Source organism: Arvicanthis niloticus, chromosome 7, assembly GCF_011762505.2.
Source record: "Arvicanthis niloticus isolate mArvNil1 chromosome 7, mArvNil1.pat.X, whole genome shotgun sequence".
Classification (NCBI taxonomy): domain Eukaryota; kingdom Metazoa; phylum Chordata; class Mammalia; order Rodentia; family Muridae; genus Arvicanthis; species Arvicanthis niloticus.
The window spans coordinates 35,860,904-35,885,452 of NC_047664.1; the positions used below are offsets into that span (position 1 = coordinate 35,860,904).

Consider the following 24,549-nt stretch of genomic DNA (forward strand, 5'->3'; position numbering starts at 1 on the left):
CCTCATGCTATGAAAACAAGAGGTTGGCTGAAGAATGATCAACCCTAAGGCCAGGGCTGCTGATCTGCGATGAGATGGATGCTGATTAGCATGGGTGAGGGCTTGGATTCGATCCCCAACACCAAAACAACAAGCAAGAGAGAACTGTAGTGGTATACACTGGCAAAGTAAGGGCTGTAAGGACTGAAGTCGATTTGGTACAGTTAGGGAGGCCATGCCGGTTAGGGGAGGGGTGTCAGCAGAGAGTCCCCAGGAGGATAATTTTTTTTAAAGGATTTTTATCTATTTTTCATGTGTATATATCTACATGTGGGTATACACATGAGTACAGTGCCCATGGAGGTCAGGAGAAAAACATCAGATCCATCAGAGCTGGATTTACAGGCAGCTGTGAGCCTCCCAAGATGAGTCCAGGGGAACAAATCTTGGGTCCACTCTAAGAACAGTATTATGCTTAACCACTGAGCCATCTTTCAAGCCCAGAGTTCAGATTCTTGTTTCCTGTGATTAATTTCTCAGACTCTGATGTGTATACAAAGTCCTACAAATCTAGTTCACAGAAGGTTAGGCCACGATAACTAGGCATTTTTCTGAAGTAACCAGTGGATGCCGGTGCTGTGAGCTGGGACCACACTTGTAATAGCAAGCCTCCTTCAGCAGACGTGCTCTTGCCCACCCAGGAGACATGTGGAAGATTAAAGGCATCAAGGGCAGGACCGACTCATGCGTACTCATATGCCCCCACTTACCCACCCATCCAGCACATACTGAAGGCTCAGTCAGTAGCTACTGACCCTGTATGCATCTTTGGGATTCTAGCAGTGCCAATACTTTCACTAAAAAAATTTGCTGCAAATGCTGTCCTTTTTCCACTGGACGGTTTTAGCTCCTTTTTCAAAGATCAAGTGAACATAGGTATGTGGGTTCATTTCTGGGTCTTCAGTTCTATTCCATTCATCATCTTGCCTGTCTCTGTACCAATACCATGCAGTTTTTTATCACTATTGCCCTGTAGTACAGTTTGAGGTCAGGGATGGTGATTCCTCCAGAAGTTCTTTTGTTGTTGAGAATAGTTTTCGCTATCCTGGGTTTTTTGTTATTCCAAATGAATTTGAGAATTTCTCTTTATAACTCTGTGAAGAATTGAGTTGGGATTTTAATGGTGATTGCATTGAATCTGCAGATTGCTTTTGGCAAGATGGCCACATGGTATTCACTCACTGATAACTGGATATTAGCCCAGAAGCTTGAAATATCCAAGATTCAACTCACAGACCACATGAAGCTCATGAAGAAGGAAGACCAAGTGTGGGTGCTTTGGTCCTTCTTAGAAGGAGTAACAAAATACTCAAGGGAGCAAATATGGAGACAAAGTGTGGGACAGAAACTGAAAGAGGGGCCGTCTGGAGACTGTTCCACCTGGGTATCCATCCCATGTGCAGTCAGTCACCAAAGGTAGACACTGATGTGGATGTCAGGAAGTACATGCTGACAGGAGCCTGATATAGCTGTCTCCTCAGAGGTCTGCCAGAGTCTGACATATTCAGAGGCAGATGCTCACAGCTAACCATTGAACTGATCAATAGGTTCCCAATGGAGGAGTTAGAGAGAAGACTGAAGGAGCTGAAAGCATTTGCTGCCCCATGAGGAGAGCAACAATACCAACCAACCAGAGCTCCCAGAGTCTAAACCACCAGCCTGGGAGCACATAGAAAGGGACCCATGACTCCAGCTATATATGTAGGGGCGGATGGCATAGGTGGGAAAGGAGATCCTTGCTCCCATGAAGGCTGGACACCCAGTGTGGGGGAATTCGAGGGTGGGGAGGTGGGAGTGGGAGGTGGTGAGGGCACATACTCATAGAAGCAGGAGGAGGGGGGATGGGATAGGGAGTTCCTGGGCAGGGGTTAGGGGTAAGGGGATAGCATCTGAAATGTAAATAAAATATCCAATAAAAAAAATTTTGCTGCATCTTTTGATGTTATCAGGGCAAAGCATTTTCCATAAACTAACTCCCAGCCCTCCCTGCTGCAGGGATGCAGGCAGGATGGTGTCTACATTGCCATCTGACAAGGAAGCAGCCTCTGAGAGGTATAGAACTGACCCAGGGTCACGTGTCACAGAGAGATCACCTCTGTATTAGAGTCCTAAAGCCTCAGGACTCGTTGTATCGTGTGGAATGGTAAACTCATTATCAAAGTAAGTTCCCAGCTATACACAGTGGCACATGCCTGTAAACCCAGCAACTTCAAAGACTGAGGAAAAATGTCCACACAACACATCGAGACACTGGTTCAAAAACTGAGGGGATGGGGGATGGGAGCATGATAGAAGACAAATAAAACTGAGTTCCTACACTGGAGGTGATCAAGTGAGGTTAGCTGTCCTTGCAGAGAAACTAGCAGAGCCCTGACTCCCCAGATTTCTCAGCAGATCACATGCAAAGGTGCCACTGACCCCCAGAAAAAACTCACCTGTATAGTAGACATTTTCATCCCAGCCCCTCTTTCTCCAGGCTGCATTTCGAGTCTCCTCCCGAGACTGCAGATCTTTGTAGGCTGTGAGAAAGGCACAGGCTCATTCCTCAAAGAACCCGATCCCTCTCAGCACAGGAAGCTTCCCATTGTCCCAAATCCTTCTGTCCCTTCCTCCCCAGGTCCCTCGTCCTTAGACTGTCAACAAACATTGCTGTGGTAATATCCAGTCACACATGTTAAAAAGATCAATCAGATAATTAGAAATAATGTTTATGTGCTGGAGAGATGGCTCAGTGGTTAGGAGCACTGACTGTTCTTCCAGAGGTCCTGAGTTCAATTCCCAGTAACCACATGGTGGCTCACAACCATCTGTAATGGGGTCTGATGCCCTCCTCTGGTGTGTCTGAAGACAGCAACAGTGTACTCATATACATTTTTAAAACAAAACAAACAAAAAAAGAAAGAAAGAATGTTTATTAAAAAAAAAGTAGGGGGAAGAGATGACAGATCTTGGGTAAAGAGAAGACAGAGACTCTAAGGAATTAGAATCTAAGTTCCAGAGCTAGCAGATGAAAACAAGCCAAGTGTAGACTGTTGGAGAAAAGCATTGGGGTGGCATGTGGGTATGTGTGGGGGGGGAGGGACTTGGCATGTACAAAGGCCCTGTGGTAGGGCTTAGGACTTTGGAAGTATATACATATGTTGGCAACTCCTTTCCAGTCTCAAATTCTCCCGTGGACTCCTATATTCAGTGCCCATGTGATATTTCTAGTTGGATGTATCTGTATCTTATAATTATTTTACTGCATATACTTATGTATTATGGTGAGGGGTAAGTGTGTGGAGGTCAGAAGATAAGTGGCAGGAGTCAGATCACTCCTGCCTTGTGGATCCTGGAAATCAAACTCAGGTTGTCAGGCTTGGTGGCAAGTGTTTTACCTACTGAGCCATCTGGCTAGCCCAGCATCAGCATCCTAAATATAATACTCCCAGAATTACATCCCAATCCGATGACCTCACTTCTCTCCTAGACCCCCTTGCCTTAGACAAGGGCACACAGCTGCTTAGGGATAAGTCTGAGTGCTCCCCTTACCCTCTCCTTCCTCCTCTAGCCATCTGTTCTCAAGTCCCCAGTGATCATAGAGCGATGAATCAGTCTGAGCATGCTGGTGCCACTACCGGAAGTCAGCCCATGTCACCTGCCCAGTTTCCTACCTTGATCCCCACCAGGCACTCTTGGCTAAGCACATGGCAGCTACAGAACTCATATGGGCCAGCCTCCTCCCACCACAGCTGTGATGAACCCCAAATAATTCCCATGGCCTGATCTGGAGGTTGCCTTCCTTCAACCCATCTTTACTCTTCCCAGTTGCTTCCCTGCCCAACTCTCCTGTCCACTCACTGACAGCCTCTCCACATGCTGTTCCTTCCACTGGACACCTCACAGCAGCCCCCTGCCCCCTCCCATAGTTCCTAGCTGGCTTTCTCACCCTTCACTCAGGATTTGTACTTCCTTGTTGTCTTCTCCTGCCTAGTCTCTTCCAGTATGTCTCATCATGAAATGAGTCCTTTTTGCTAGTTTATGTCTGAGGGTGCAGTCTCCCTCTTCTAGGATGTAAGAGCTATAGGAACACAAATGCATCCACATGTTTTATGAAGTGACGGACAGAGGCTTGAGTGTCTCCAACCTACCCCATAAGTGGTGTACCACATAGAGCTCTCCTATTTGTGAAAAGAAGCCTCCCACCGCCTCCTGGTTCTCCTGACGGTACTTGATGGCACGAGCCCTGGAGATGGCAAAGAAAGATGGGACAGAAGCTCAACCAATGGTCCCCCAGGATGGCCTAGGATGATTCCTTGGCCATTTTTTAGAAGGGGTCCAAAGTGTGGCCAAGGGAGTGGATTCTGGGAGTAGCTGCTGGCTGGTTGGCAGCACTTTCCTCTAGAGAACCTGCAATGCTCAAGTGGATCCTTCTCTGAGAGCTTCAAGGATCAGAGCATGCTGGGCTCCTGGGTCACAGCCCAGAACAAGCCCACTGGGAACCTAATGGGTTCCCTAATGTCCCAGAACTGCAGGGACTGCCACATTCCCAACCCTAGTGCCAACTTACCAGTTGTTTCCCCATTCAATCATGGTTCCCGGCTGAAAGAGACCCAGAGAAAGGAGGAAGTTAGCCCCACCTGGACTCCCAATGTCATGGGTCCAGGGATGGGAAATCAGCCTTTCCCAGAGCCAGAGGCCTCCTTCCTGGGCCCTGACTCACATCTGATGTGCAGCTGTGCACACCAATGCACACACCTCAGCTCTGAGCCCATAAAGTGGGAGAAGCATCAGGCCACCCTACCCTGAGCTCTTGCAAAGCAGCACAACAGCAGGGGAGATAGAGGGCAAGGGGAGACTCTGTTGGAAGTGAGGTACCTTGAGCTTGTATGTCCTCAGCTCATAGATGTTGGGGCCAGCTCGGGGCTGTGGCTCATTCCAGAAGCTGAACTCCAGAAGCAACTGGTTTCTCCTTGACAGCAGCATCTTGCTCCGCTCCTTCCGGAACTCCAGGTACTCCTGGAGGAAGAGCATTGTAGGCACCGTAGCCAGGGGAATATGCTACCCTGTCAGTGTGCCCTGTGGGTGGCAGAGGAATTTGTCCCACACTCCCCTCCACACAGGGTTGGGCTGGAAGCAACATGCACACAGGATGCTGGGATACCTTGTTGGTTTTTAGCTTGTTCATGCAGTCCATGAGGGCCGGATAGCCACCTGAGAACCGCCATAGGTGTACTGTTGGGGACAGGAATACAGGTCAAGGAGCTACAGGGAGCCCGGCGACTGACTGAGACCAAGGCTGGACTGTATGTGGCGGTAGAGTGGAGGCTCCTACTTCCATTTGTCTTGGTAAGGCATAGCACTAGGTGGGGGTGACCTCAGTGGCAAGCCCAAGAGACCACTAGCTCTACTCAGCTTGATGGCCTTTGACCCCTTCTAGGACTCAATGTCCTCGTCTACAAAATCCCACCAACCTTCGTTAAGTAGCAGCAACAAGAGGATCAGATGAGGTCAGAGGGTCGCTACTGATAAAACACATACTCAACATGCAGAAGGACCTGCCTGTCATCTATAGCAGCACAAACAAAACCAAACAAAAGATGCTCTGAGTGTCTTCCATCCTAGAAACAGCAGCGCCCACACAGATGGACAGCAGACTGTGAGTGGCAGGACGGACACGAGGAGTACGTCTGATGGACAGACACAGGGCACTCTAAGAGGGCTGGTGCTGTAGCTCAGGCTAGACAGCTCGCCTAAGAGCAGGAGACCCCAATATCCATGTCTAGCACTGCAAAAACAACCAAACAACAATAACAAAACAGGAACCTTCCAAGGCAATGAACTAAAAAAAGTAAATAAATAATAAAACTAGCTGTAGCTATGTATGGAAACGGGCTTGTCACAGGTCCCAGCCACTTAGGAAGCTGATGCAGGATGATGTCTTGAGCCAATGTCTGAGTAACAGGGAAACCCCACCTTAAAAAGAAAGGAAGCAGGCTGGGGGTGTACATCAGCTGGTAGCCTGCACAAAGCCCTGGGTTCAAATCCCCAACACTGTATAAAATTGGACTGGCTGGTGACACACAAGAGACAGGAGAGTCAGAAGGTTCAAAGCCAACCCAAGCTATATAAGACTCTGTCTCAAAAAAGGGAAGGATGGAATGAGGAGGAAGGGAGGGAGGGAGAAAAGGAGGGAGGTAGAGACAGAAGAAAGGAGGGAGGGTTGGATGGAAGAAGGTGGCGACAGAAGGGAAAAAAACAAACTAAGGAATAAACTGGGATAAACCAGGAACACACCAACGTGTGGTCAGGGGTGGGAAGATACATGCAGAGATGCCAATGTACACATGACCTCCTGGTGGACACTCAAGAGACTGACTACAGAGGCCCAGTAGAGGTTCAGGGAGAGGCCAGCCTCATTCTCCCTGAGAACTCTTGGTCCTGTTAGATTTTCCCCAGTCATATTCTCTGCTGGCCTGAACAGCAGCCCCTCAAAAATGTATGCCTTGCCAGAGCCTCACTATGTGACCTGGTTTGGAAACAGGGTCTCTGTAGATAACTGAGTGAAGCCTGCATAACACTGGATAGAACTTCAATCCAGTATCTGGTGCCCATATTAGAAGAGAAAGATCGCACACAAACGGAATACCATGTAACTCAGGAAACACAGAGCTCTCTCAGACTGATGTGTCCACATGCCAAAGAATGCCAAGGGTTTCTAGCAAACAGAAGTTGCAAGAGGCAGGAAGGGATCCTCCCTGAGGCCTCAGAGGAAGCCCGGACAGAGGCAATCTTGATTTCTGCTTTCTGACTTCCAACATTGAAGAATGCACTTGTGTTCTTTGAGTCTGTGGAATTTTATTCTGGCAGACAGGGAGTTCTACTGCCAGCCAAGCTGATCAGAGATTAAAGCAAGCACAGTGCTAAGCTGACGGCAAATGGCTTGTCCTTGTTTATCAGTGCTAATGCCTATGACCAAGACAGAGCAGAGGGTTGCAGAGAGCTGCTTTCTCTTCAGCACATTTCCTAATGTTATTCTTTGAGTCAGGATGTCTCTATGCAGCCCTCACTGGCCTGAACTTGATATGTACATCAAGCTGGCCCTGAACTCCCGAACTTATAGTGAACCTCCTGCCTCTACTTCCCAAGTACTGATATTACAGATGTGCACCACCATGCTAGGCTCATAGATTTTTTTTTTCTTTTTGCAAACACATATTTATCAGGATTGAGACAGGTTGGTTGATGAGGTATTGGGCACCTGTCAGGAGTATGCAAGGGAAGCTGAGAGGACTGTCTGTATCAGCTGTTCCATCCCACACCAAGCTCTACCACACTGGCATGTTTACAGTTCTACCAATAGCAGATGTGAGCAAGGCAGACCTGGCAGGGGCACTTGGTATGTGGCATAGATGACTGGGAACTGAAACTTTTGGTAGTTTTTTTTTTTTTGGGTTGGTTTAATTTTGGTTTTTGTTTTTTGAGACACAGCCTCATTCTCTAGGCCTGGAGCTCACTCTGTAGACCAGTCTGTCCTCAAACTCACAGCAATCCTTCTGCTTCAGTCTCCTGAATTCTGGGATTACAGGATGAGCCAGCATAAACTTTAAAAAAAAAAAAAAAAAAAAAAAAAAAAAAATTTAAAGCCAGGTAATGGTGGCCCATGCCTTTACTCCATGCCTTTACTTTAGCATTCAGGAGGCAAAGGCAGGCAGATCTCAAGGCTAGCCTGGTCTACAGAGCTCTTAGATAGCCAGGGCTACACAGAGAAACCCAGTCTCAAATTTTTTGGTCTGTTTTTCAAGATCAAATGCATATGGGTGATTTGCCTACATGTACACACACATGTAAGCACACCATATGTATGCCTGGTGCCCATGGAGATCAGAAGAGGATGTGAATTTCCTGGAACTGGGTTGTATATGGTTGCGAGCTACCAAATGGGTGACAAAAATTGAATTCAGATCCAATGCAAATGCAATATTGCTTGTAACTGCTGACCTACCACCCCAGGTAGCATAAATGTTTTGAAAAAAGGCAAATGAATAAGTCAAGAATGGTTACACATGTCTAATCCACTGTTTCTCAACTTGTGGGTCACAACCTCCACAGAGGGCAGAGATCAGATATCTACATTACAATTTATAACAATATCAAAAGTATGGTTCTATACAGAGAAACCCTGTCTCGGAAAACCAAAAAAAAAAAAAAAAAAAAAAAAAAAAAAAAAAAAAAAAAGTATGGTTATCTAGTAACAGTGAGAGTAGTTTTCTGCATGGGGGTCACCACAACACAAGGAACTGTATTGAGTAGCAGCAGTAGGAAGGCTGAGAACCACACTGCTTTAATCGCAGCACTCAGGAGGCAGGGGCTAGCGGACCTCTGAGTTCAAGGCCAGCCTGGTCTACAGAGCAAGTTCTAGGACAGCCAGGGTAACACAGAGAAAGCCTATCTCAAAAAACTAGCAAAACAAAACACAATCAACCAAAGCACTTCAGCACTCAGGAGGCCGAGGCAGGAAGAGTACCCGTTCGAGGTCAGCCTGGACTCCACGTTTCAAGCAAAATAAAAAAAAGTAAACCAAACCAAGTAAAATAGGCAAAGGAGGAAAAACCAGAGAGTTGAACGGTTCTAGGTGGAGCGGTTCTGGCTGGGGAACTGAGGAGTCATACGCAGGGCAGCGCAGTGAGGGAAGGATGTGGCGAAGTCCGGCTGTGGACCTGGCGAAGCACTCTCAGGCCACTCGGGCTGCCTGAGAACACTGAATAGCCAACAGGTGTTTGAGTAGGGCACTGGGGTATGAAAGAAACACACTTCCCCTTACCCCCACAGACGCAGAGAGAGGAGGGCAGACAGGTACGAGAGCTGTTAGAGACCAGGGCTGGGTGGCAGCAGTGGCATCGGAGACAAGGGAACCTCACCTGCCTGGTCCTGCTCCCCGTACCACGTGTTCCAGTTGCCCACAAGCGAGCAAGGGTAGTCCTCGTCCAGGTGCAGCTTGGGCAGCACGGCCTCCCTGTGGGAGAGGTACAGGAAGGGGCAGGGCTTGCACTGGCCACCAAGGGCCCTGAGATAGAGGTTCCAACCCAGCCCCAGGGATGAGCTTGTCTCCTCCCTAAGAAGCAGAGGTAGGGAAGATACCCTTAGGGCTTCCAGCTCTAGAATCTATGTCACTTGACTGTGTTTGGAGAATAGGCAGAGGATGTTCGAAGGGTTTCTCGGGAAAGAGGGTCCCTACCCACTACATCCCAGAAGTGACTGGAAACAATTCATGACACTCACGTCAGACTGTTGTAGGTATCCAGACATTCGGGCTTCACATTGTGAACTGTAACACAGGACAGAGGGCAGGTGGTAAGTTAGTACGTGTCATACTTACGCATGCATGTATGTGTGTGTGGAGGAGGGGTGTCAGAGTGAGCCGGTCCCAAATAGGGCCAAGGCTCTCAGGACAGCATGGACTGTCCTCATCCTCTCATCTCTTCGCCCCAGTCCCGCCCACAAAAAAGCCTGAGGGTGGAGCTAGCCAGTTCAGAAGCTACTCACACTGGATCTTGTAGAGATTACTAGTCTCCTTCTTGGACAGCAGAGTGGAATGGGCGTCCTTCCGAGGATCCACCTTGTGAACAAAGAGGGAGCGGAACCAGCTGCCTTCACTGTCCTTGGAATAGAAGCTGCAGGACAGAGGAGTTGAGAGGGCCATGTGGAGGCCCAGGATCCCCAATAATTCCCATGCTCCCCTAGCCTCGAGACCTACATTTCTGGAAACAGGGCCATGGAATCCCATGGTAGCTATAGGGAGTGAAACGGCATCATCTGGGCAGACACAGTGCCGTCCAGAAATCCCAGCTGCCTAGCCTGCATCTGCAACCCTTGTAGGGCCTAGGAGGCCAAGAGAGGAAGCCATGACTGCCACCTCCTCTAGCATCTCTGGTCACATGACTACAGTCTATTGCTAAAACAGTTAACCCCTCAAACTTACCTTGCCTGACACCAACTAGGTAGGACCTCCTAAGGCAGTCCATCCCTCTACTCTCATAAGTAGCCACGAGTCTTTCTTTTGCTTTTCTGGGTTCTGTGATATAATTTTACAAGTTCCTTTTTCCTATCCTCTCTACATGCTACAGAACTTCTGTAGCACCAGCAGCTTCTCTGCCTCATCTAGATCTTTCCTCTGCATGAAGAAAGGTGAACATAACTGGGAATTCTGAACTCAGGTCTTGGGCCCCTCTGAGAGCCCAGTCATTTACCCTTCCAAGTCATTGGACCCCGTGGCATGGGACAGCTGTTGCCCTTCTGGCTGGAAAGGCCTCCAAATTAACCCTGGAATAGAGTATGACCGCTTCTATGCTCACCGGGTCCTTGACACCATCAATTCAAAAGCCTTCTCCTGGATATCAGCAGAGTCAACAAATATCAAAAACGTTTGTACAAACTCCAGAACTTTCTACAAAATATATTGCTAGATCCTCATGTTGAGCCCCTTTACAACACCAGCACCCCAGACTACCTGGCTCACAGGGAAAAAAAGGCCAAAAGTAAAAGCAAAAGCCTCACTTTAACAACCTGGCCTGATCCATGATGTCTTTTTTGTTTAGGTTTGATTTGGTTTTTCAGGACAGGGTTTCTCTGGGTAGCCCTGGCTGTCCTGGAATTGACTCTGTGGCCACTCTAGCTCAGAGATCCACCTGCCTCTGATTCCTAAGTGCTGAGATTAAAGGTGTGCACCACCATGCCCAGCCCATGATATCTTTTTTAGAAGCTATCATTTTGCTGGGCAGTGGTGGCGCACGCCTTTAATCCCAGCACTTGGGAGGCAAAGGCAGGCGGATTTCTGAGTTCTAGGACAGCCTGGTCTATAGAGTGAGTTCCAGGACAGCCAGGGCTATACAGAGAAACTCTGTCTCAAAAAACAAAACAAGAAAAAAGCTATCATTTCTTAAGTGTATATGAGTGTTTTGCCAGCATGTAACTGCACCACATGCATGTTGTATCCATGGAGGCCAGAAGAGAGGCATCTGAGCTTTTGAAACTGGAGTTACAGATGGTTGTGAGCCAAAATGTAGGTGCTAGGAACTGACCCCCCTAGGCCCTCTGGAAAGCAGTGAGTGTGCTTCACCACCGAGCTATCTCTCCAGCCCAGATCCTCATCTTCCACAGACATCTGGAACTAACCCCTAGCGACTCCTGGCACTTCCCACCAACAGCCAGTTCATACGAGTGACTTAAACTCTGTTCGGGCCTCGGTGAATTTTTATGGCTGAGTCATCATTTTTCCCAAGTGTTTCATATTATATTTTTATATGTACATATTTATTAAAAAGTTTAATCTATAAGTGATGCATTTTTGTATTATATATGATTATAATAAAATTTAATTTTTTTAATATTAAAGGTAGGTTTGTTGCTCTTGGGACAGGTGAGTTCACTGGCCCCAAGGAAGGAAGCCAAGGAAGTCATCATGGGAAGGGACAGAGAAGAGAGGGGAAAGAGAAAGAAAGAAAGAGTGTGTGCAGAGAGAAGGATAGAGGAGAGAAGGAGAGAGACAGAGACACAGAGATAGCACAAAATTTAATTTATAAGCTAAGCATAGTGAGAAATTAGCAATGACAAACTAAAACAATTATTCTGTAATGAAATGTTTGTGAATGTGGTCTAGTTCTGGAATTTTCCATTTCATATTTTCTGAGGAGTTGCTAGCAGATGACTAAAACTAAAGTGAAACCAGAAATAAAGGCTGTAATATCTACTCTGCATTGTCCGCTTGACTGGGTTTGGGATAACCTAGGCGCTGCACCTCTGGGCATTCCTGTGACGGTGTTTCTAGATAGATTTAACTGAGGAAACTCACTCACCCTACACAGTGGCTGGAAAGCAAAGTCCTGATGAGAACCTGACTTCATCTCCCTGCTTCCTGACTGCACAAAATGTGACCAGCTACATCAGGCTCTGGCTGGCATGATGCACTGTACAGGCAGAGTACAGAGTAGACCCTTTCTCCCTTAAACTGCTTCTTGTTGGGTATCTGGTCACAAGAACAGTAACCAGCTGAACAGTGGTGCATGCCTTTAATCCTGGCACTTGGAAGGCAGAAGCTGGCGGAACTCTTGAGTTAGAGGCCAGCCTGGTCTACAAAAGAGTTCTAGGACAGCCAGGGCTACACAGAAAAACCCTGTCTCAAACCAAACCAAACCAAACTATTGATTGATGCAGGTCATAAGTGCCACAGTAGAGAGAGAAGCTCACCAAGATGCTAAACTTTCATTTTCTGAAAGAGAAGACGGAGTTCAGCCTTCTTGGAAAAGACTGACACCCAGCTAGCTCACTCCAGTTACTTTATTAATTCAAACACCATATAAGGTTAACTGAGGCTGGGAAAGGTTCCAGCTACCAGTTATCTTGCTCTTTGCTGCTCATGAGAGTAAACAATCCACACAAATCTTCAGTCCCTTTGGACCATAGCTTAGCCATAATCAAAAAAAAGTCCAGGTTAGCCAGGAGTGTCTTAGGACCAAGATGAGTGCAGCTGCAAGCACTCACAGCACCAAGTACAGACCTTCTAGAGAGACATTTCTTAAAGTTCAAACTGTCTCATAACAATTTCTCAGCCTCTACTGATTGACCCAAACACAGCAAAGGCTTTACCATACTTATCACTTCACAGAACAAAAACAAAGGGCAGGGTAATAACCAATAGCAAATGAGGAATCTGTGTTGCTTACCTGGAAGAGGGAAGACTGTTAGATTTAAATTCTTACAAGGCTAAAAGACTACTGGCTTAGCTACTTCTAAACTCATGGGATCCTTCAGGTATTGTGCATATATCTGTTCAATTAGCAAAACGCAAAAAAGACAAGTGTCCCTAGATGGGAGGCTTGGTGAGGCACAGTGCGCTTAGGGCGCCTCTGAGCCAGGCTCTGGGAAGTCACTGCAGGAGTTTCCTAAGCAACACACCATTAGCTTGGCTCTACCACCGCCCCCTTCAGGATCAAGCAGAAGCTCACTGTTTAAGCAACTTCCAAGAGTCATAAGGACAAATCACAGAGAACAGCACTGAAAACCAGCCCAAGTCAGGCACTAAAGGGTGTGGCCTTTGCTCTGAATGGACATGGGCTGTTGACCCAGGAGGAGGTAGTGACAGGCAGAAAGGTGGCTCCATTTGCCCACCCAGACCTTTGCTCCGGAGCTAGGCTCTCAGTAACTCATTAACATCAGTAGTGGCCAAGATAAATATCCAGTGGCTGGTCCTGAAGAGCGAGCCTGGGGTTTCAATGCTGGGGAGGGGAGGGAGGTTCTTGGAGCTTTAATACCTTCTGTCTCTTCCTACTATTCAAACCCTGCCTGCAGGTCTGTTTTCCATGTTGTTGAGTAAACAAGACATAGCAACCCACCCAGCTAGGTCTTTTCTTTTTTATTAATTCTTATTTTTCTTTATGTATATGGATATTATGCCTGCATTATGTCTGTGTACCACTTCCACACTTGGCTCCCAGGAGGCCAGAAGATGGTATTAGATCCCCTGGAACTATTGTTACAGACAGTTGTGAGCTATCATGTAGGTGCCAGGAATTAAACTCTGGTTCCCTAGAAGAGTACCCAGTGCTCTTAACTGGTTTAGCAGTTAAGCCAGTTAAGAGCACTACTCCAGGAATATATAGGTAAAAACAGGTAAAATATAGGTAAAAATTTAATAAGAGACTTGTTCAGACCCAAGGGAAGTCTCAATTTCAATTCAAAACCCTTAAGTGCATTTTCAAAAAAGATGCACTTACTTACGCTGAGTGTTTACCTGAATGTATTTATGTACACCACATGGGTGCTAGAAAAGAGCATTGGCTCCCTAGACACTGGAGTTATAAATGGTTGGGAGCCACCATGTAGATGCTGGGAACTGAACCCAGGTCCTCTGCAAACATAGCAAGTACCCTTAACCACTGAGCCATCTCTCCAGCCCTCAGGTGCATATTTTAAGAGTTCAAATTTTAACTTCTCTAGTGAATTCCTGATATTCTCCTACCCTTGTCCCTCCCAAGCTTCTCACTCTGCTCCCTTGATTCATTCTGCAGGAACATGCAAAGCCCTAGGCCTAAGCTAAAGATACAGTTCCATGGGAGAATGTTTGCCCGTCCTGCATGCATGACATGCTAGACTCCATCTCCAGCACTGGGGGAAAAAATTAAACATTCAAAAATCCAAAAGACTTCCTTTTGTTCAGTTGATTATTACACTCTATTGTTTGCCCCCCCCCATAACATATCACTAGGGTGGTGTGGTGGTTTGAATAGGAATGGCCCCCATAGACTTATGTGTTTGAATGTTTGACCCATAGGGAGTGTTACTATTAGGTGTGATCTTATTGGAGTAAGTGCGGCCCTGTTAGAGGAGGTGTGTCACACAGTCTCCTGCTGCCTACAGATCAAGATACAGAACTATCAGCTCTTTCTCCAGCACCATGTCTACATGGACACTGCCCTACTTTTCACCATGATGGTAATAGACTAAACCTCCTGAACTGTAAGCCAGTCCCAATGAAATGTTTGCCTTTTAAGAGTTGCTATGAGCAGGGCATGGCAGCACACACCTTTAATCCCAGCACTTGGGAGGCAGACAGGCAGAGGCCAGCCTGATCTACAAAGCAAGTTCCAGGACAGCCAGGGCTACACATAGAGAAATGCTGTCTCAATAAACTGAAAAAGAAAACCAAAAAGAGGTGCCATGGTCATGGTGTCTCTTCACAGCAATGAAACACTCACTAAGACAGGTGGGGACCTGGTGTGTTATGTTGTGTCTCCAATAACTGGAATAAGACTAACACACAGCACATGCTCAATCTGTGTTTAGGAAACAAATGAACGAGAAAGAGGCACAGATGTAAAATGGATGGATGGATGGATGGGTGAATGGATGGATGTGTGGATGGATGAATGGATGGGTGGATGGATAGATGGGTAGATGAATGGATAGATGGATGGATGGGTGGATGGATGGATGGGTGGATGCATGGTTACTAAAGCCTGAAAGTTAAAGAAAAGGGAGGCCTTGACCCAGAATGTAAACTCAGACTTGGGGCCTTTCCATTCCAACCACCACAACAGAAGAACAAAAGACCTTGTCAGTGTCACAGAGACAAACCCAACTAAAGCTTCACCTTTCTCTCGTTTGTAAAATAGGGGTGGAGGATAGGACTATTAGAGGAATTACTAGCATGGCGGACAGCAGCTAACATTGCTACTTCTGACTTCCTAATGGCTCTCCTCCTTCCCAGTTCCCCCTGTCCTAATATGCTCCTTACTTTTGTAAAGTGTTTTTGTTTCCTAGAGTGCTAGGACAGAAGCCAGGGCCTGACAAACGCCAGATGAGCATTCTCTCTCTGACCTACACTCTGTTCTTTAAACCGTTGTCTGTGTAGAGTGTGTGTGTGTGTGTGTGTGTGTGTGTGTGTGTGCGCGCGCGCGCGCATGCATGCATGTATGTGCACGTGTCTGTGTGTGAGAGTATGTGTGCATGCATTCATGTGTGTATACTTGTACATGTGTATGAACATGCACTGTGTGTAAGAGTATGCATGTGTGTGTTTGTGCTAGAAATTGATTGGCTATCTACTGCTCTCCTCCTTAAGTTTCTGCAACATCATCTCTTACTAACCCTGAGCTCAATGTGTGGCAAGACAAGCTGGTCAGCAAGCTTAAGGGCCAGCACTTAGTTTCAGGGACACATCACACCTGGCTTTTTACATGGATGCTGGAGGTCTGAAGTCAAAAGTTCTCACATCTGTTACATGGCAACCATGTAACAGACTGAGCCATCTCCCCAACCATAAAGTATTTTTATAACATGCCTCTGCTACAGGGCTCTCAATCTGTGGGTCCAGACCCCTTTGGGAATTCTATGACAAATAATTATGTTACAATTCCTAACAGTAACAATATCACAGTTATAATAAAGTAGCAATGAAACAACTTTATGGTTGGAGGTCACCACAACATGAAGAACTGTATCAAAGGGATACAATTTTAGGAAGGTTGAAAACCACTGCCAACTCTATGCCCACAAAGCACAGTCTGGATATCCCTACATCTCTATTTGAGAGTCTAGCTCCCTTTTAAATTTGGGGATTTTGGAGCAAGTATCCCTCCTACAGTGCTTCTCAGACTAACACTATGAGCACAGCCTAAGAACTTATTCAAAGCTCTCAGGCTCCATCCCAGACAATGGCACAAAAGCTCTGGAGATGGGATTATGTGGTAGACCCAGCAATTTAACTTTTTATTGGGGGGAAGGGGCTCATTACTCAGCCTGGGCTAGCCTGGAACTCCCTATACAGCATGGGCTGGCTTCAAACTGGTAATCCTACCTGGAAGTGCTAGAATCACAGACATGCACCATGAATGGCTACAGTCTTCATTTCTCTCTCTCTCTCTCTCTCTCTCTCTCTCTCTCTCTCTCTCTCTCTCTCTCCTGTGTGTGTGATACATTCACATCTGTGCTCACAAGAAAAGGGCAACTGGTTCATCTTCTATTCCTTTGGGACAGAGTCTCTCCTTGACCTAGGGACTTGTCCTCCTACCCCTGAGTCAGCATGACAGCCAGCAAGCCCCAGTGATCTTCCTGTCTCTGCTCTCTATAGTACTGGGGCTACAGGCACATGAGAGACAACACCCATTGTCACATGCATGCTGGAATCCAAATCCAGGTCTCATGGCTACACAGCTAGCACTGTTAACTATGTCACCATCTTTCCAATCCCAATCAGAGTTTTTAAAGCCTATTCAGGCCAGGTTTGGTGAAGCACACCTACAATAATTCAAGGTCATCCTCAGGCACACAGTGAGTTTGGACTATATGAGACTTTGTCTCAAAAACAAACAAACAAAATAAAATATAAAACAAACAAACCACTAAAGATGCAGACATGGTGGCATACATATTTAATCCCAACCTTTGTGAGTTTGAGGCTAGCCTGGTCTCATAATGAGTTTCAGGACAACGAGGACTACATAGAAGAAACCCTGTCCCCAAAACAAACAAACACACACTGATGGGGGCTAGAGCAATGGCTCAGTTAAGATGGTACTTCCTGCTCTTGCTGAGGACTTGAGTTCTGTCCCAGCACCCATGTCTGGTGGCTCAAAACCATCTCCAGCTCTGGGGGTGGAGGTGGGAAGAGGGAAGGGGTCTTATTCACCCCTCTGGCCTACCTGGTCTACACTCACATACACAAATCCACACTCAGATATATACACACACACATATAATTAAAGATGAAAACAGGTTGGGCTTGGTGGCACACACCTTTAAGTTAGGAAGCAGAGGCTGGTAGAACTTTGTGTGGTCTGTGAGAGAGTTCCAGGCTAGCTAGAGTTAGACTCTGTGTCAAAAACACAAACCACGGGCTGGAGATGGCTCAGTGGTTAATAGAAATTACTGCTATTGCAGTAGACCTGAGCTGGGTTCCCAGTAACCACCAGGCATCTCATTCCTACAATTCCAGCTTCAAGAGATCTGGTCTTTGCAGGCTCCTGCATAAACACAAGGCACATAAACTCACACAAACCAACACATAAATGAAGCAAATCAGTTTTTTAATCTTAAAAAACAAAACAAAACAAAAAACCTGGGCTGGAGAGACGGCTCAGCTGTAAGAGCACTGACTGCTCTTCCAGAGGTCCTGAGTTCAATTCCCAGCAACCACATGGTGGCTCACAACCCTCTGTAGTGGGATCTAATGCTCTCTTCTGGTGTGTCTGAGGACAGCAACCGTGTACTCACATACATAAATAAATCTTTAAAACAAAAACTAACCAAATAGGAATGGTAGCAAGTACTCAGAGGGTTGGGAAAACAATTTCACCTCAACTCTTTCATTCATTTTAAACAGCTGTCTTTTTCCACAGCTATAGAGCAAGTCAGACTATGCAGACTATCAATCCTCTCATTCCCCACAAGACCTAACACAATGCCTTTGACACAACAGCTCAATAATTATTTGACCTAGACTGGAACATTTCCATCTCTGTAGGCAGTTATTGCAGATGTCACACTCCTACTGACACTGGCACTCAACAGTCTGATGCCTCTCCAAGTGCAATGGCTAGAGAACCTCAGAACTTTCAAAACTGGGAAGCTCAGCTCTCTGTAGGTCCTAAAACATCTCAGTTTGAGCTGGCTGACTTTAAAAAGGGGCCACATTTCTGCTTGTCATGAGAGAGGTGTTTTCAGCTACAAGAACTAAAGTTTAGGGCTGCAGATGTAGCTCAGTGGTAAAACACTTGCCTAGCATGCATGAGGTCCTATGTTCAATCCCTACAAGAGGAAACATATAAACACACAAACAAGCAAAAAAACCAGCAAAACTCATTAAAGTTTTGTTAACAAGATTAGTGTAGGAGCAACAAGAATTTCTTTTTAGTTGTTTCTTTCAAGAGTCTTGCTATATATTCCAGGCTAGCTTCTAACTCATGATTCCCCTGCCTCAGGCTTATACCATTGAGCCTGGCTAATAGCATTGCTTATTGAGCAGCTACTATGTACTAAAAGGTAATCCTCACAGTACATTTGTTTTAAATGTATCAGTTCTCTGAGGATTTTGTACAATGTGTTTTAATCATATTCACCTCTCCTGTCACAGTACATTTTTTTAAAACACTGAGGGGCCAGCCAGATGGCTCATCATGTAAAGGGCTTACCATGCAGTCTCTTTACCCCACATATCTGAGGCTGAAAGTATTACTGCTGACCCCAGGAGTGACTCCAGAAAGACAGGGAGCAGGCTAAAGGTCAGCAAGAAGGGGTGGTCTCAGGTCTCAGGGTAGGACCAGAGCATAAAGCCATGCAAGTCACTACTGGGCTTGGTCAGTGTTCAGGTCTTCACAGCAATCCTGGGGAAAGTGCATAGCAGGGATCGCCATGCCCATTCTACACAGAAGGAAACCGAGGCTCACCATCAACTCTCAGGATTGCCAAATCAGAAGCAACAGGCTGCCTCTAGCCCCTCCCCCATCCTTGTGGCCTCTGGGTGTCTGACACATAAAAGAGCTACCACTTAACTCTCTGTTCCTTTCTCTGCCTCAGTGTCTTCATGTAGGAAACATGGTCTCATAAAAGATGACCTTGTGGGCTGCACGCCTGGCTTGGTGGTTAAGACGAGGACCTGAGTTTGGTTCCCAGCACTTACATCGGTAGAGCAGCTCGTAACTGCCTGGAGCTCAGTGCCAGGGGATTCCACTCCATCTTCTATCCTGAGTGGGCACCTGCATTCATGCGCAGATTCTCATTCTCTCTCCCCTCTACACACACATAAAGTAAAATAAAATTCTTTAAAGAAAAAACCAGATGATCTTGGGCTAGTGTAAAGGCACTGACTGCCAAGCCTGACAATCTGAGTTAGATGTCTGGGAGCCACAAGGTGACCTCCACACATATGCCATAGGACATGTACACACACACACACACACACACACACACACACACACACACGAATACACTTGTTCACTTGCATGTACACACACACACACACACACGAATACACATGTTCACTTGCATGTACACACCTGGTGCCTATGAGGCACCAGGCCGGAAGAGGGAACCAGATCCCTTGGAAGTAGAGTAATAGACAGCTGTGAGCCAGCATGTGTGTGAGCTGGGAATCAACCCCGGTACTCTTAAAGAACCAGTGCCCAGAAGTGCGGAACTGTCTCTAGTCTCCAGAATAATTTTTGTTTGCTTATCTTTCTATGTAGTCCTAACTGTCCTGGAGCTGGATATGTAGCACTATGAAAGCTTCCAACTCAGAGATCCTCCTGCCTCTGCCTCTTAAATACTGGAATTAAAGGTATATGCTAGGGCTGGAGAGATGGCTCAGAGGTTAAGAGCACTGACTGCTCTTCCAGAGGTTCTGAGTTCAATTCCCAGCAACCACATAGTGGCTCAAAACCATCTGTAATGGGATCCAATGCCCTCTTCTGGTGTGTCTGAAGACAGCTACAGTGTACTCATATATACATAAAATAATTTTTTTTAAAAAAAGGTGTATGCTGCCACACCTGGCCCAAAATATTTTTTGTTTGTTTGTTTGTTTTGTTTTTGAGACAGGGTTTCTCTGTGTAGCCCTGGCTATCCTGGAACTCTCTTTGTAGACCAGACTGGCTTTGAACTGGAAGATCTGAGAGCCTTGCCTCCAAAGTGCTTGAATTAAAGGTGTGCACCACTACCAGGTTTAAACATTTTTTTAATGTTATAAAAGATTATTTACTCAATTCTCACAATGACAGAAATTGCTTGAGGCATAAGCTTGGGCAATGGGTAACACAAGCATGGTCTCTTTAAGCCTCACAATCCAATGAGGGCTGGACATATGGTTTACTTGGTAGAGAGAGCACTAGCCTAGCATACCTGAGCTCCTGAGTTCTTTTCGTAGCAACAGAAAACAATCTTATCACACACATCCTGTTTTCTCCTCCTACCCAAGGTCATCCCTCCAGAAAAGGTTGAGTTTACAAGGTACACTCCAGGCTCATTTCCCAGTGTCGGGCTTCTCCCTCATTATCCAGCAGGAGGTGAAGGGCACAAGTTTCAACTCCTCTCTCTGAGCTTCCCAAAAGTCCCCGTGCCCAGCGATCTAATGGAACTCCACGGCTACACCCTCAGACTGGGGCAAGAATAACGCAGCTCCCCTTCCACAGGTGTGGGGGCAGGTGTTCTCACTGCTCTAGCTAACGCTCTTTGCACACCCCATGTGAGGGTGTGGGGCTGGGGAAATAGGAGACTAGAGAAAAGCATAGGGTCAGAAGTGCTCCGGGTGATAAGTGCAGAGATGGGGGTAGCACCAGGCGTGGCATCGAGGAGGGAGGAGCAGACCAGAGCCAGTCAGGGGAAGCCAAGCCCTCCAAAGCTAGAGTTGAGCCACTCTCCCAGGAGGCCACCAGCGGTGGTACAAAGTGCAGAGTGCATCATGGAGAGATACCTCCGCATGGCACGGGCACTGACCTTCAACAGCTCCCACCTCATTCTGTTGACCATTCCCACCGTACCCCAGTCCTCCTCTCCTTCCTTCTAAAACTTCCTGGGGTGGTGGCTCAGAAGCCCCCAGCGCGTGCTCAATCACAAAGGCCAGGCAAAAGGCTGACACTATCTTCTGCCTTCGTAGCGGCTCCAGGGCTCAAGACCTGTCCCTCCCACTCACCTCATTTTTTATTCTCAGCACAGATCCAAGTCCCAAACAGGACAAAGAACCTGCCCAGGTAGGCATGGTTGTGCACACCAGTACTATCTAGGAGGCGGAGGCAAGAGGATTCCGAGGTCGAATCACAAGTAGTATGAACCTGTTTAAAAAGCAAAGCTCTCCCCATACATTTACATCTTCCCCTTTCTTTCTCAGCCTCCCCTCAGGCCTACATCCTGGCAGCTCTGTCTCTAACCCCTGAATTCCAAACCCGGGAGTCTCTTCTTTTCATTCCAGCCCCCCTACCCTGCCCCTGTTCCGAGCACGCGGTCAGCCCCGTCGGCCTCTCACCGCACAGCACCCGCAACCGCGAGGTCCCCAGCACGGGGTCCCGGCTTCAGGAGCAGCCGCCGTGCCGCTGCAGAGATGATGCACAACCGCGGAGCCATGTTGGACCGGAGCAGGTTGGAGGAAGGCCACGCCCCAGCACAGTAGCGGAGGCAGGACTAGAGAAAACCACGCCCTCCCCTCACCAGCCTTCCTTTCAAACACAACCAGGTGAGAGTTCCCCCAAATCTACAGATGCGCAATCCAAACCCACACCTGAGAGCTCTTGAAACTCTGCAGCTAACTGGCTCAGTTCTCTTGAATGACCTTCCCCCTCTGAACCTGGGAATTTATCTCGATAATTGCAGGCGTCAAATGTCCTGGGCATTCAGAGGATAAACTAAAGACAGTCTTTATACCCCTGAAATTGTTCACACATTATGTGTGCTTGTGACTTCCTTTCCTCCTTGGGCACTGGAGGTGGAACCCGGGACCTCACACGTGGCTAGGCAAGTGTTCTGTCTACATCTTGTGTTCTTCTGGGTCAGGGCATCAACAGACAATATTTATCTCATCAAAAAAACAAACTCTATAACAATTTTTAAAATCTCGTGTGTGTGTGTGTGTGTGTGTGTGTGTGTGTGTGTGTGTGTGTGAGAGAGAGAGATAGAGAGAGAGAGAGAGATATTGTGCTTGTGGCTTGTGGAGGCCAGAGGCCTGTAATATCCTGGAGCTGGAGTTTTAAAGGAGGTTTTGAGGCACTTTAATGGGTGCTGGAATCCAAACTCAGGTCTCCTCCAAGAGCTTTTAAAGCCTGAACTGTCTCTTCAGCCATTTAAGATGATGGACAAGGCTCTGAGCAAGCAGGATGCTCTCTCTCTCAAAGCCTGAGTTTGATGGTGCTGAGACAAGAGGCTACAGAATTAAAAAAACAACAAACCAAAAAACCAATCTCTACCATCTATTCATCTGGGGCCCCTATATTTACTTTCTCAGCCCACGCAAACAGTAATGTCTCCCTGGGGCCTAGGGACAGAGACACACCAACAAAAAGAATGCCAACCCACTGACTGTAATTCCCACTCTGTGTGGCTGCAATGCAAGGATTTACAGCTGGCATAACCAACTTCCAGAGTGCTTCAAACTGTGAGTCTGGCTAGCTAGGTCTCATCTAAGCTCTTGAGACACCAAAGGTTGGCTGAACAAGTCCTATCTGTACCTCTTGGCAGCCAAGACCTGGTGGAAAAGACAAATATCCAATCACTGCTGACGGAAACCTCCAGGTCAAAGATGTTAGCCATGCCCCCAGTCCCTCCCTCCATCAACTAGGCTACTGGCAAGTGAATCCCAAGGGTCTTCTAGTCTATGCTTCCCCAACACTGGGGTTACAACCAACCTCCCCTGCTGTGGTATGCTGGGAATTGAACTAAGGTCTTTGGGTTTATACTAACTGAGCTATCCCCATCCCAATAATTTAAATGTAAACTACCTGGTAGTTTGGATAAGAGTGACCATTTTAGGCTCATATGTTTAAATACTTGGTGTCCAGCTGGAGGAACTATCTGAGAAGGATTAGAAGCTGTGGCCTTGTTTGAAGGGCTGTCATCAAGCACAGATTTTGAGGTTTCAAAAGCCCACAGTCATTTCCACTTACCTCTCTCTGCCTCTGCTTGTGGATCAAGATGTGAGCTCTCAGCTACTGCTGCAGCACTGTGCCGGCCTTACCTGCTGCCATGCCTCCCGCTATGTTGGTCATGGACTCTAAGCCTCTTGGAACTTATGTAAGCCCACAATAAACTCTTCAAATATTGCCTTTATCGTGGCAATATTATCACAGCAGTAGAGAGACAATGGAGGGAGAAAGGCTTCTTCCTTCCCTCTGGTGGCAGCCATCAGGTGAGCCAAGATGGGTGCATACAAATGCATCCAGAAGCTATGGAGGAAGAAGCAGTCCAACGTGATGTGCTTTCTTCTGAGGGTCCACTGCTGGCAATGCTGCCAGCTCTCTGCACTGCACAGGGCTCTCCGCCCCACCCAGACTGATAAAGCACGCAGACTGGGATACAGGGCTAAGCAAGGTTATGTCATTTACAGGAATCGTGTCCGCTGTGGTGGTCGCAAATGCTTAGTTCCTGGACAGGCAACTTACAGTAAGCTTGTCCACCATGGTGTTAACCAGCTGAAATTTGCCTGAATCCTTCAGTCTGTTGCTGAGGAGAAAGCTGGGCGCCATTGTGGGGCTTTGAGAGTCCTGAATTCCTACTGGGTTGGTGAAGATTCCACATATACATTTCTTGATGTTATCCTCATTGATCCATTCCATAAAGCTATCAGAAGACATCCTGACACTCAGTGGATCACCAAACTGGTCCACAAGCACAGAGAGATGCGTGGGCTGACATGTGCTGGCCAAAAGAGCCGTGGCCTTGGAAAGGGCCACAAGTTCCACCACACTATTGGCAGTTCTCTCTGTGCAGCCTGGAGAAAGCACGATATTTTCCAGCTCCACCGTAACCACTAATACACATGACATTTGTACAATTCATATCCAATAAACAATTTAGGACAGTCAAAAAAAAAAGAAAAAAGAAAAGAAAGGCAACTAAGCTGAACTGTGATTCTTTTTCCCCTGAGGTTTTTTAAACTAAAAAACTTTTAATTTTATATGTATGTGTACATGCATGAATGTACATATGTGTACCACATGTATGTAGTGCCCGAGGAGATTGAGAAGAGGTATCATGTCCCCTGGAAGTAAAGTTACAGATGGTTGTGAGCCACGATGAGGGTGCTGGAAACCAAACGTAGGTCCTTTCCAAGAGCAGCCAATGCATTTAATGCTGACCCATCTCTCCAGCCTCCCTTTGAGTTTTCTTAAGATGTTACAATGAACACACATTATTTTGTGTGATTTATTTACAAAGGAAACTGTGTATCAATGTGATAAACAGAACCAGAATCAGTTGTCCCAGTAGGTGAAACCATGGAAATAAATGCAGTGAAAGTCAGTGTTGAGGACTTAGCCAGACGGCAGGCTGCCAGCC

The 24,549-nt window shown here is 46.8% G+C and overlaps 1 protein-coding gene and 1 pseudogene across 3 annotated transcripts in view; one reads left to right on the forward strand and one right to left on the reverse strand.

Annotated features, from left to right (window-relative positions):
* The window catches only part of Nipsnap1 (nipsnap homolog 1), a 34,425-nt gene that overhangs the window by 1,381 nt on the left and 8,495 nt on the right, over nucleotides 1-24,549 (reverse strand). Inside the window, exons 1-9 of one of the 3 annotated variants that reach the window (XM_034509505.2) lie at nucleotides 21,530-21,687; nucleotides 9,565-9,692; nucleotides 9,301-9,346; nucleotides 8,940-9,034; nucleotides 5,183-5,253; nucleotides 4,897-5,037; nucleotides 4,589-4,620; nucleotides 4,170-4,264; nucleotides 2,475-2,558 (exon numbers count right to left, since the gene is read on the reverse strand). In XM_034509505.2, coding sequence (XP_034365396.1) covers nucleotides 2,475-2,558; nucleotides 4,170-4,264; nucleotides 4,589-4,620; nucleotides 4,897-5,037; nucleotides 5,183-5,253; nucleotides 8,940-9,034; nucleotides 9,301-9,346; nucleotides 9,565-9,692; nucleotides 21,530-21,627 — 790 coding nt within the window. In that variant the 5' untranslated portion in view covers nucleotides 21,628-21,687. Of the gene's footprint in view, nucleotides 1-2,474; nucleotides 2,559-4,169; nucleotides 4,265-4,588; nucleotides 4,621-4,896; nucleotides 5,038-5,182; nucleotides 5,254-8,939; nucleotides 9,035-9,300; nucleotides 9,347-9,564; nucleotides 9,693-19,192; nucleotides 19,333-21,529; nucleotides 21,688-24,549 lie in introns of those variants that run through there. The other 2 variants (XM_076938207.1, XM_076938206.1) reach the window with 2 other exon arrangements.
* On the forward strand, nucleotides 23,057-24,026 carry LOC117712381 (large ribosomal subunit protein eL15 pseudogene; annotated as a pseudogene).